General features: G+C 46.8%; 1 protein-coding gene across 4 annotated transcripts in view; it reads right to left on the bottom strand.

Annotated features, from left to right (window-relative positions):
* Positions 1-791: 791 nt before the first annotated feature.
* Positions 792-13,311, bottom strand: part of arhgef4 (Rho guanine nucleotide exchange factor (GEF) 4) — a 79,894-nt gene continuing 67,374 nt past the window's right edge. For all 4 annotated transcript variants that reach the window (XM_076290173.1, XM_076290174.1, XM_076290175.1 and 1 more), the window contains 9 exons: positions 10,319-10,498; positions 9,534-9,728; positions 9,066-9,245; positions 8,739-8,971; positions 8,323-8,452; positions 8,068-8,199; positions 7,369-7,612; positions 5,472-5,549; positions 792-4,482 (listed from right to left, as the gene is read on the bottom strand). In XM_076290173.1, coding sequence (XP_076146288.1) covers positions 4,325-4,482; positions 5,472-5,549; positions 7,369-7,612; positions 8,068-8,199; positions 8,323-8,452; positions 8,739-8,971; positions 9,066-9,245; positions 9,534-9,728; positions 10,319-10,498 — 1,530 coding nt within the window. In that variant the 3' untranslated portion in view covers positions 792-4,324. The remainder of the gene's footprint in view (positions 4,483-5,471; positions 5,550-7,368; positions 7,613-8,067; positions 8,200-8,322; positions 8,453-8,738; positions 8,972-9,065; positions 9,246-9,533; positions 9,729-10,318; positions 10,499-13,311) is intronic.

The following is a 13,311-nucleotide window of genomic DNA, read 5'->3' as shown; positions in this document are numbered from 1 at the left end:
TTGTTTTGTCTTCATGCAATGATTACTGACAAATTAACAAAATATTGTTTGTTAACCTTAAAGACATGCAGGGCATTATCCCATGATTTATATACCACACACTGCCTGCATGAAAACATTTAGTGACATGGGACATTCATATTCACAGGTTATCCGTGAATAAACCTGCCTATCAGATTTTGTGTAGCACCCAAGTCCAACTGTAAATGTGTGCATGTGGGTTAGCTAGGATTTAATTCCATTCAAGCCAGAGTTCCTAGGAAAAAAACAACCTGTTTCAACACACGGTCCCCCTCAAAGTATTACGATTACGGCCTTGGTTTACATAAAGGATTTCGCAAAATCCTATGAATTTAACATTAGTTTTCTCATAAATATGTTTTCAAAACAATCCCTAATATAAACAGCAACAATTTCAGAATTATGGTGATCCCTTTTCTGTATCTGATTCAAATTACACACCATAAACTGTCATATGTGTCTACATCTAGTACTTTGTTAGCATTTGAGTTTTGTTCATTATATTAAGTGTTCCGATTGCAGCTATTTGCAATGTTAAACATGGCTTAAAACATTAAGCTGCAATTACTAGGCTTCTATGTGAGATATAAAGGCTTTCTCAAAATGTTTCCTTTATAATACAAACTTGGAACACATTACATCAACTATTTTGGCATGAACTGAAGAAATGCAGAAGATTCAACTTCTTTGATGTCTTTCAGTAACATTGTTCAGTGAAGTGATATCAGCTCAGGCCCCAAGATAAATCACAAAAAGTGAGGAACACAAAATTCTTAAACACTTTAAATGGTTTTATTTCCCCATTATTTTTGAGTGCATATGTAAACAACCATACACATACAAATATTATGTACAAACACGGTCTTTTATCTCTGTTTTGTAATTTAAACAAACTATACTTACATTTTCACAAGTGCCAAACTCCACTCAGGGGTACACTGCAACAGGCAGTAATTGGCATTCTCATACTTTTCAGTGTTTTTTTTTTTTTTCGCATTGTAGGTCAGTTACAGTCATGTATTAAGCAAAATAGCATTATTTGAATGTAGAAACAGGTAAACGATTACTTATAGGCTTGAAGGAGTAGATGGTTTTAATCTCAAATGAGACAAAAATGTATGAGTTTAAAAAATGCCTTTACATGCTCGACCAATGACCACCGTAGAGACATTCTAAAAAAAAAATCTGTTCTCCAATGGTGAGGGTTTAACATATTTTTGTGCCAATTTTCACTGAAATATAATTTCAAGATCACTGCTCTGCTGAATGCTGGACCAGAACCTTCAGATGAAGGGATTTGACTGCCCAGACTTTATCATCAGGAAAGGTTTCAGCGAAAAACTTGTATCTCGGTCTGACCCAGTCCAGTACTTAGGGGGCGGGGAGCAGGTCACACAAAATGGTTTGAAAACCAGTTATACAACATGGTGAGCCATCGTTTTTTTTTTTTTTTTTTTTTTTTTTTTAACAAAAAGCAGTAAAATGGAAAGGAGCTACCATAAACATGTTCTCCACTAGGGGGCAGAATGTAGCCACAACAGAAGCAGGTGACGTCAGTATAAAAAAAGGAAACGAAAGGGGTACGGCTCACAAATAGTGTCCACAAATGAAGCCATTTGATCTGGGCAAATGGTTTCACAGACCCTGCTGTCGACTGCAGGACCACAAGCAGAGGTGAAGCGTGACACAAAGAGGTAAAGGTGTTGCACACATGATTGACTTTGTACACACAGGGACAACGCAAATCGCTGGTGACAGAGAACAGAGGGATGAGTGAGAGCTTTTGGAAACTCTTGTGATGACCAGAGGGGTGGTCTTCCTTTTTGCAGCAGCAAGGGTGTCAGTGGGGAGTTTAGTCATTATAGTCGGAGCCTTCTTTTGGATATTCATGGTTGATGCCATCATTATCACAAACACACACACACAAACTCTCTCTCTCTCACACACACACACACACCTGTTCCCATTTTGGGCTGTCTTGTTTTTTGGCAGCAATACTGTTCCCAAGGGGAATACAATTACAAAGGCTCACAGCTTAGAAGGGAAGAAAACCAGGGACAAAAAAACATCCCATCAAAAAACAAGCAAAAACTAATTTCACCTCAGGCTTGGCTTTGTCTCTCAGCTCTGTCTGTGCACAGCAGGCCCTATTTGCACATTCAACACTCCCAATACACAGATCTGGGATCAGCACTGGTGTGTCCTTCACGGGTCATCCTACTCGACAGCTTATGGGCAAACTGAAAAAAGAATCCATTTTATATTCCCCACAAGAATGCACAAGCAATTTCAGTTTTATGACCTATTCAAAAGATGTCATCCATTTTGTTTTGCACAAGCGGCAGTTCAGTACACTTGGAATAGTAGAGGGGGTGATTACAGAATATACAGACTTGTTTCATATGGTGTGTAATTGACTGCACTTACAAGAGAAGAATGGAGAAAACCCAAGATGATTTACATCGGTATTAAGAGGAACTAAGAATGGGCCTAGTCTTAGTCTGAGTGGAAATGCAATAGTCCCGAGCCTTGATGGTAAGCGCACTGCTGATTAAAATATATATATTCTGCTTCACAAAAATCAGAGCATCAAACATGGTTATGGGCTTGAGGTCCACCTAACCTAGTTTCCTTAACTTCTTCAAGAGTCTCTCTCCATTCACATTGTCAAGAGCCAGCAACAAAGCAGCAGTTAGTTTTGTTTCCTTTTGTTTTGTTTTCTTGAAAATCTTGTGTCTGTCACAACAAACATTGTTTGATTTGAGGCGGCAGCAGAGCGCGTATTCATCAGGGAGTGATGCTCAATAAGAGATTTCTGTCTCCAGGGAAACGGGGGGGGGGGGGGGGGGGTGTCTATGAGGGAGGAGTGATGCAGACTGGAGGGCAGTGTGAGATACAGACATTATACCTCCCCTTAAAAAAGATAAGCACTATCAGTATTCCAAAGCAGGCACATTCCTCTCTGGTATAGCATAAGGAGGACAAAAATGTACATGGTATTCAGACATTCGGCTATTATTCCCAGGCTGCTGCCGGTTTTTGTCACATTAAGCATTTTCTCTGGAAAAAAACCCCATCATCCATTCAGACCATGTGTCCTGTTAACCATGGCTTAAGGGGAATAGAAGTGCTAAATCACACATTTACCTTTTAAAGAGATCTGTGTGTTCTGCACGCGACCGCGCAAAAACGGCTGCACCAATCATATTTCTTTCTTTTTTTCCACTTCTTTGTGTTCAGCAGCGCTAGGAAAAGCGGGCCTGGGCCAAGAGTTTGGGAGAGTCATGTTTGGATAACACGCTTTGTTGAAAAGCAGTCCATGCATAGCTATACGATCCAGGAGACACTTCAAAATGGCACTTCCAAAACGAAGTTATAATAATAATAATAATAATAATAATAATAATAGTAACAGTAATAATAATAATCATAGTAATAGTACTAGTAATAATAGGCAGAGGGCACTCAGAGAAAAAGGCTAAAGGAGGTGCAGATGACAGAGAAGGAAATGCAGAGATGATGGGTTTGATCCGCACCAAGTCACCAAGCCATGTGTTCTCAGATTTAGTATCATCTTTGGATTTTATACACTGCCATCTACATCACTATCCATGTGGCTAATAGAAATCAGATGGTACCAGACGTGGTGCAAATGTTCCGGAACTGAAATAATTACACTGATCATGATGCCCCTTTTTAACCTTTTTTTCCACAGCTGACATAAGAACAAACTTAAATAAAAAAAAAGCAAATGTCTCTGGCACTGTGAACAATATTGGCAACTGTTGACACAAAACAAACAAACAAACCAACAAACAAACAAGCGGAAACGGTAAAAGTAAAGAAATGTTTGTCAGTCTAGTATCTGTCAAAGATAGGGCTGCTGTCGAGTCCACGTAGTCTGGCAGCCATAGTAGTATTAGTACCCATTCATGCTGTTTATAGTTCATAGAGAGGAGCGACAGCCTCCAGGGTAAGCTCTCCCAGAGTATACACGCAGTCTATGTCCATGTCTGATTGTAACCAACCTATAAAGTGCTTTCTCAACAACATAAAATTAGACATAATCATCATCATCATCTTCTTCATCACAAACACCGTCACCATTACTGTCGTTTTCAGCCTCGGTATCGCAGCAACAGTTGGTCATTTATTTGGAAGAATGACATGAACGAACGAACAAAAAAACGAAACCCAACTAAATGTAGCAAACCAGAAAAGGAGGATAAAATGTACGGTTAAGTTCAGGCACGAGCTAAGTGAGCTCTCCACTCTCTCCTTCTTTGCTCTCTCCATCCTGACTTCACTTCTTGAAAGGCGTCAGTCTGCCGATGTTCTGCCAGAAGTTGGAGGTCTTGCGCTTGGGCTCTGCCAGCATGAAGACCTGCTGCTGGGGCACAGCAGAGGGCAGCGACGGGTGCTTCTGCCGCAGCAGGAAGTCGTAGTAGGGTCGGGTCACCGCTGCAGGAGGGGACGAGATGGGCAAACGTTAGCCAGCCACCACGCCGTGTATCTTTCCCTCCCCCAATTCTTTAATGCCGAAGCATGTACTGTTTAAAAGCAATGTCTTTAGATAGATAGATAGATAGATAGATTCCCCTTGGGGATCAATAAAGTCTAGATAAAGTCTATCTATCTATCTAGCCAGCCACCACGGCGTGTATATTAATTCTTTAATGCCGAAGCATGTACTGTTTAAAAGCAATGTCTTTAGGAGATCTAACTCAAACACTTTCACTCTGGTTACATTAGGCATATACACAAACACTCTCACTCTGGTTACATTAGGCATATACACAAACACTCTCACTCTAGTTACATTAGGCATATACACAAACACTCTCACTCTGGTTACATTCAGCATATACACAAACACTCTCACTCTGGTTACATTCAGCATATACACAAACACTCTCACTCTGGTTACATTCAGCATATACACAAACACTCTCACTCTGGTTACATTCAGCATATACACAAATACTCTCACTCTGGTTACATTAGGCATATACACAAACACTGCTTCAGCGCTAGATGGCAGGCAGTTTGTTTGATGAAGTATGTAAACAAACACAGATCTCGTCTCTGGCACCACAAGAGAGCCAGACGGAAAACCCACGTCTGAGAAACACAAGCTCCCAGACAGCGGCTAATCTTGGGCTGGGCTGGGCTGGGCTGGGCTGGGCTGGGGCTTTTCACCACCCGGCCACACACACACACACACACACACACACACACACACACACACACACACACACACAAGCACATACACACATACCTACACGCACACACACACACACACGGCTATGGTGGTGGTGGAATGGATGCCGGCGTCACTGAGACAAGCGCTGGGGCGGCAGGTGGTGGCCAGAAGGGGTCAGGTGTGCTGGAGTGGACACTGATAAGGGCAGCATGACGGAGGAGGATGTGTTAGCGCACTCGGCTCTCACCTTTGGGTTTCCCACTGGGATGGCTTTTGCTGGCATTCAACATGGCCTGTTTCTTCTGGACTTCAGTGATGGAGAAGCCTGGAATAAAATGGAGGGAGGAAATCAGACAAAACAAAACAAACAAAGCTCTCATTGAAATGATGTTAGAATGATACAGATTTGCTGGGAACAAGAAGCTGTACAAATCTACTTTGTAAAAATGAAGTCATGCGTTATCCAGTAGATGCAAAACATTTGTTAATGAGCCCTGGAAAATCGGCATTGTTTACGATACGATTGATTGTGGTGTCTGATACTGACTCATCGTCTGAAAAGTAGAGGGCAAATGATTCATCACATGGCTTGTTATTTTGTGAGAGGCAAACCCACACCACACGCAATCATAAGATTGCTCTTCAAAAACAGCCACAGGAACGGCCTTCCCTGCTTCTGAGACGGACGGGAAGTAATGAGCGGCTTCTGGCTGCAGTCAGGTGGAACAGCCAGATGTGCCGCTCCAGAGGACGCAGCGGTCAGCCCCTGCCGGGACAGAGGTGGGAACGCGACCGGGATCACGGGCGTCCCGCCCAGCCAAGCTACGCCCAGGTGGCAGTGGCTCTGCACTGGGGCCACAGACACCCCTCCCCTCCTCACCCCACGCGACCAACCGTCCACTCTACTCCTCCACCACAGCCCAGACCACCCCAGCCCACCCCACCCTACCCCACCCCAGCACAGACCACCCCACCCCACCCCACCCCAGCACAGACCACCCCACCCCACCCCACCCCAGCACAGACACCCCTCCCCTCCTCACCCCACGCGACCAACCGTCCACTCTACTCCCCCACCCCAGCCCACCCCAGCACAGACCAGCCCACCCCAGCACAGCCCACGCCCAAATTTTGCTGCTGCCAATTACAAATTCTCTGTCCGGCGGGCAAAGGCGGGGCATTTAAGTATTAACACTGAGTGGATTTTGGAGCCGGCCAAGGGGACACGGGAGAACGAGCGGTCAGGTTTTGACCAGGGCCTGATGTATGACCTATCCCAGGAGCGAGGCGGCCGGCTCATTTGCCTCACATGCAGAAGACGTGATGAACGATCTTACAAACTCTTCTAATTAACTTAAGTGTGTTTTTCCTCTCTCTCTCTCCTCCAATCTGCCCCCACTCTCTTGCGCTGGCCCTCAGACATACCTCCTTATTGAGTGCCCATCTAGGGGAAGGATTAGAGTGCGCCCTAATGCAAGGGCGGTGTTCGGAGGAGGCCTGTAATGGGATGAGGCGACTGTGTGTGTGTGTGTGTGTGTGTGTGTACGCCCAGGCCCAGACAGCCAGGAGAGCTGCACTCCATCACGGCTGACAGGCCCTGGAACTGAGTTGCACCAACTAAAAGGAGGCTAGTTGTCTCTGCACTCCACAGAAATCTCAAGTGCTTATAAACACAGCTGGTAAGCATCCATATGATACAACATTTCATTTAGTTATACCCTAGCTGACGGCATATGTTTAAGAGTCAAGAGAGATGGTTTACCGTGCTCAATAAATCTGGAACTGACACCACATGTATCTTTAAACTAGCATAAATATGAAATGCTGGTATGAGGAGAATATCTAGTGCTTGAAAACATAGCAATTCATGGCCCTGATTCATCTGGAAGTCAGGCTGTGCTAGAACTGAAGTAGCCCATGAATTCTGTTTATTGCATTACATTCATTTATGCAATAGCAATGTGTCAGCTAAATGCCTAAATGTAATGTTTAATCCAGAGCAACTTAACGTGGAGAAGCATATATTTCATGACTATGTTTGCTCCCTGTCAGTCAAATCCATTTCTTAACAGCTATTAGCACCAGTGCAGACGCTTAGCTATAGAGCTGCTGACACAGTGGCTGGGTGTTGGCTGAAGGCTCACCTGTTTCTCTGTCGTGCTGCACCTGAGTGCGCTCGTCGGCGAGGGCGCGCAGCCAGCGCTGCTTCTGCTCGGGCTTCTTGGCGCACAGCAGGTGGACCTCGTCCCCGCCGGGCGAGCGCAGCTTCAGGGCGTTCTTCACGCTCACGTTGAAGTCCTTGTCCTTGCCGTCCTCCACGTCCAGCACCTCCATCTGGTCCATGTCCATACGGCCCTTGTAGTAAAGCATGTCTCTACGTAGGAGGTCCTACCGGGCGAGATAGCAAAGGGATGCATAGCAGCGTGGATTACACTCTTGATGCAATCTACCAGATGAGGCGCTTGAGGGATGGGTCTGATTTTGTTTGAATATAACCAGATGATGAAACTCACTGAAATGAAAATGGGCTCTTCTGAAAGATAAATATGTCTGCCCTTGAGTGGAAATGAGAAATAGCTACCCGCACCATACTCCACTACAGCACACGGCACTGAGATATAATGTAAACTAGGTAGATAAATCTAAAATGTAGGCATGGGTAATTAATGGATGGGCAGCCTTTCTAGCTAAAAAAAGTCACTTGAAGCGGCTAAATCGAAAGTAAGCAATCACAGTGTAGGGAAGAGCTACAGCACCTACACAGGCATTTATTTCCTTGCATTAGTCTCAAGAGATGAAAGCGTTGCAGTCTCTAAATGGCAAGTAGACAGGTGCAAACTCACCTTCTTGCAGTAGACCATCTGATGATCGAACAGGAAAAACATGCGCTGCTGGCTCCTTCCTTGTGGCTGTGAGATCTTCGTCAGCTCCCCTGAGAAAATCAGATCTGAGCTTCTAGTGAGGACATCTTCACCCTGAGGACACACCCACACACAAACACATAACTACCCAAGGACCGAAGGCAACATTATTTTGTAAAAAAACAAAAAAAACCCCATAATCATTCTGATCATGTTTGACATCCCATAATGCCATACCTCCCAGTCTTCTATGGAGCTCTGCCACTGGGCAATTTTGTCCACGTTCTCCAGACGGCGTTTTCTCTCATTAATAAGTCTCGCCACGTTCTTCATGGCATTTAGGGCAGCCTCCACATCCGCATAGTCCCTAGAACAAGTCAAGAGGAAATGGTCAAGCAAATATGTACTCTTTTTCATTGAAATGCACCTCAGTAAAGACTTGGGGGTCTTAGTAATGAATTGGGGCTGTCTACTTTGGATTATTGCTACACAAAACAGTATAAATTCATGGTAACTAGCATTTTCCTTCACAGACAGTCAAAGCTACTCTGGTATTGCATTATATCGTTTTAAACCACAGTAACATGGCCCAATGCTGGCAGCCAATGCTGTCATTTCTTTGTCAGTCTTGCCATGTGTGTTGGGTGAAGTACCTGTGCTGAGGGTTGGTGTACTTGAGCAGCTCGGCCAGCTGCAGAGGGTACTTGCAGATCTTCTGCACGGGCGTGAGCAGGAAGCCGTCCAGAGAGATGTCAATCATCTTCTGAAGCAGGCGGCACGCCTCAAAGAAGAACACGTACTTGTTGACCTTCATGAGCTTGGAGAGCTGGACGCAGGCGTTGGGGTGGTTGTTGCAGTACTCCGAGTAGATCTGGAAATCTGTTTGCTGGAGGTGGACAGGGACATTTGTGTAATAGATGGTTTGTATATGTAATGGAATGGTAATAAATGTGTAATATGGGATCTGGCCTGGTGCTTACGTGCTCGAGGAAACATGAGCCGATCTCACTGAGGTGGGGCTCCTCTTTGTTGAACTTCTTTTCCAGGCCCTTGAGGAACTTCTTCTGAAACCTGTAAATCTCCTCGATGTTGCCAAATATGGTCCTCAGCTGGTCCTCTGAGAACATGTCGGTTCGCTTGCGGCACTGTTTGATGTAGCCCTGTGGGGTGTGGAAACCAAAGACCCATGCTTTTAATTCCACAGTCCAGCAGACATGACATTTTTAGCTTTGGTGTAAAAAGTTTGAGTGTCTCTAAAGTGTATCTACAGTAATCCTCACATCTCTGGCTGCCACACATGTGGCATGCATCATTTACTACGAAACTTACCATCCCATGCAAAGGGACCAATCCCCCATTATGACTTTAAATGCATGTAAGGTGAAAGGTCTGCACAAGACTATGCCAAGAACAAAACACCTGCAGACAGGTAAAACAGGTCAACACACCTCGCAGATGTCCTTCAGGTGTTTGATGTAGTCTCGCTCCGTGCTCATGATCTCGTTGATGACGTTGGTCCTCATCTGCTCCTTGCAGGGCAGGCCGGGGCCCAACAGCAGGCTGACCCCACGGCAGTCCTCCTCCCGGGCCTCCTCTAGCTGCGCTAGGTACTCCTCCATGGGCTCATCCTGGTTCACACGCAACTGTAGGGAGGGAGGGAGGAAGAGAGGGAGGGAGAGAGGGAAGGAGAGAGGGAGGAAGAGAGGGAGGGAGGAAGAGAGGAAGAGAGAGGAAGAGAGGAAGGGAGAGAGGAAGGGAGGAAGAGAGGGAGGGAGGAAGAGAGGAAGGGAGAGAGGAAGAGAGAAAGGGAGGGAGGGATGAAGAGAAGAAGGGAGAGAGGGAGGAAGGGAGGAAGAGAGGAAGGGAGGAAGAGAGGAAGGGAGAGAAGGAGGAAGAGAGGAAGGGAGGAAGAGAGGGAGGGAGGAAGAGAGGAAGGGAGAGAGGAAGAGAGGAAGGGAGAGAGACAGGGACAGGGCACAAGTCGGTCAGCTGGAGAACACTCCACATCCTATGCATATATGTATGACTGACTTTCATGTTCTGGTCATTATGGCAGTGAAAGCATGGATCCATTTGGCATTGTTCAACCTATAAATAGGCCTTTATATTGAAATATGAAATTTCTATAGAAGCTTCAGATTGCTGTTAAGTACTGTATGAATAAAATACAAGTAAGCAAGTGACATCCTTGGTATGTGGTAGTGGTCATTGGGAGTCGCTTGGCGGTCCTTACCCGAACAAAGCTGGCAGGGAACCAGCCCTCGCTGTCCAGGATGCGGCCCCACCACCACTCCTTGTTGGTGGCATCTACCACTTCGATGACGTCACCGGCGTTGAAGCCCAGCTCCTGGTCATCCATGGTGACATGGTCCCACAGCGCCTCGGCGTAGACGACACTGCCATCGCTGATCAGCTGTGAGGCGACAGGCAAACACACACACACACACACAGGCGGTAAGCAGACAGCCCATCAATTTCACTACTTTCAGATTTCAGCAGACAGTGCCAACTCTTCCTGGAAAGCACCTTGACACGGCACTAGTGGTGCTATGGAAATCAAACGCATTACGCTGAATGGGGCAGCATAAACAAATACTGGAGATCTGTGTGCAGAGGGCGGTCATGCCAGCTGGGGCCAACGCACAGCCAACAGACGAGATGGCACAGAACCTGGTGGCTGATGCACTCCAAACGCAATCTCCATCAAATCTGGTGTTTGGCATTTCCCGTACGCTATTCTCCCGAATCGCCAGTACAACCTTGAAAGCGCTAGGCCTCCACCGACACAAATATTACAAAACTTTAGCTTTTGCTAAAATGCATGCTGCTATTCCACACAGAGCGTTTTTCATGTCTTCCTCCCGCTCTCTCTAGATGTACACATTCACATACAGTCAGACACACACACACACACACACGCACACACACACTTTCACTATTATGCCTTTCATGAGAGAGAAAAGCACTCTCCAACTCTCGACAGCATGCACTATGCATCGTCTGACTGCCAGCCTGGTCTCACTGCCATCGATCCATCACTGCAAAGAGGGGGACTGTAGGCCTGTTGCTAGGCGACACACCCACAAGATCTCGCCTTTCCGCTGCATCCCTCTCTCCTGATCTTAGCACCATTGTGAGTCCAATAACCAGAACGTAATCCTCCCCAAACGTGACCTACTCAGAACTGCCTGCCTTTGAACATGGACACTGGAGTGGACGAGGCCGATAAGGTCATCTCACAGCCAGAGATCTGCCGCTACTACCAAAGAAAGCTTTCAGTGGCCAGGGCGGCCATTACGAGTCACACTGTGTATAACACTGTGAATTCATAATTACAGTATTTGGGTGGAGAAGGCAGGCCATGGGGCTGGGCTGTGATTGGTCAATGGCAGCTCTGGGGTTAGACTTGACTCAAAGCTTGTATGTCAGATCTACAAGAATAGAAACAAGGCTTCTAGTTCTCTAAGTTCATTTGCCACAGTCACTCAGGGCTAAGTAGTTCTCTCTCTCTCTCTCTGTGTGTGTGTGTGTGTGTGTTTGCGTGCACGTGTTAATCCAGACTCGCGCACAGTTAGCACTGACAACCCGGCAAAAGCTAATTACCAAAGTAACTAACCCCTGATAAAACGGAGATGAAAACTCACTGACCTGGCAGGGCTCCTTATCCCAGTAAAGCAGACACAGCTGAACCCTCCCCTGCATCTCTAGCCTACTGATCCAGCTCCAGGCCCATATTCCCCACCCAGCTGAACTGCATGCGCCTGGGCCCCAAAACACAGCTGTGGGCCCTCAACAGCACATGAGCACACAGCACAAACCCACTGTGTTCAGTGTACCCTGTCAGGGGGCAAAGCCTAAATCAGGTTAAATCAGTGGTCTGTGAGAGCCTACAATGTGTTGAAATATCCCTGATGGTTAGCATGTGGGCTTGTGGTCAAATAAGCTGTAAATAATGGCTTGCACATGTGAGGGGTTGAGATGCTACTCTGGTTAATGAAAACAATCAGAGGCCAGAATATTCCCAAACAGCATGCACACATCACAAAACAGCAAGGCTGAACCAACCAAACAAATTCTGATCCTTCCATTGATGGCAGTGACAGACACACTTTAAATGAGCTGATGTCAACCTTCTCGGCTTTGAAGTGCACACAAGATGAGACCAGACCTACATTGCTTGAATGTCAAAAAGCTGCAAACACAGAGTGTGCTAATGCTAGCATTTAAAATTCTCCTGCGGACTAGTCAACCACACAAACACACGCACACATGGATGCACACAGATGTAAAAATAGACACGGCACAGTGATCGGGGTGCACTATCCTCTCCATCTTCACTCTCGCTCTTACTTGGCAATTCTCAGTTTTGTTGTGAAATGGCCGAGGCAATAACGGTACGTTACCTGGACTCCTGCTGGTAGCACATCCCGGAACCCCATCCATATAACAGCAGGTCCCTTGTGATGCTTCTCTCCCCTCCTCTCTCTCTCTCTCTCTCTCTCTCTCTTTCTCTCTCTCTCTCTCTCTCTCCTCACCGCATTTCTTTCTCCACGTCAGCTCCTCAGCCTGCGTAAACTAAACTCAATCTTCTTCCTGTTTCTTTTGCCCCCACCCCCCCTCTCCCTCCCTCCTCCCCCTTACCCACTTACCCCACCCCTCCCCGCGGTGCTACCCCCCTCTCCTGTCCTCTACCGCTACCCCCTCCCCTCCCCAAGCGGCCCCCGGACCCCCGGTCACTTCTACTGGAAGGCCAGCAGGAACATGAGCACCACGTTGATGATGATGAGGAGCATCATGATGATGAAGACGACCACCCGCTGGGTCTCGGGGTGCATGTTGCAGCGCAGCAGCATGTCCAGAAAGCCCCCCCGCTGCCGGCCCTTGTGGGCGCTGCGAGCCATCGGCGGCCTCCCCACTCCGTCCTCCGCGTCGCCCGGCTCCCCTCGCCTCTTCCGCGGCCCCGAGTCTCCTCTCTCTCTCTCTCCCTCCCTCTCTCTCCCCCTCTCTCTCTCTCTCTCTTCCCCGCTGTCTTCTTCCTGCTGCCTGTTCACTCCTTCACGCAAAAACGTCAAACCCTCTCTTCTCCCGCTCCCTCCCGGTCCTCCTTGTTCTCTTCCTTCCTTTTCCTCCCTCTCCCTCCCTCTCTCTCTCTCTCTCTCTCCTCTGTTAGTCAGGAGGCTGAAGGAATCAGAATGGCCTTGATTCTCCCTCTCATATCCATCTACA

This window comes from Alosa pseudoharengus, unplaced genomic scaffold (genome assembly GCF_046254945.1).
Source record: "Alosa pseudoharengus isolate Yale_2024_CS ecotype anadromous, Long Island Sound unplaced genomic scaffold, YU_APseudo_1.1 YU_APseudo_1.1_scf_18, whole genome shotgun sequence".
Lineage (NCBI taxonomy): Eukaryota > Metazoa > Chordata > Actinopteri > Clupeiformes > Clupeidae > Alosa > Alosa pseudoharengus.
This window is presented reverse-complemented; position numbering and strand designations above follow the sequence as displayed.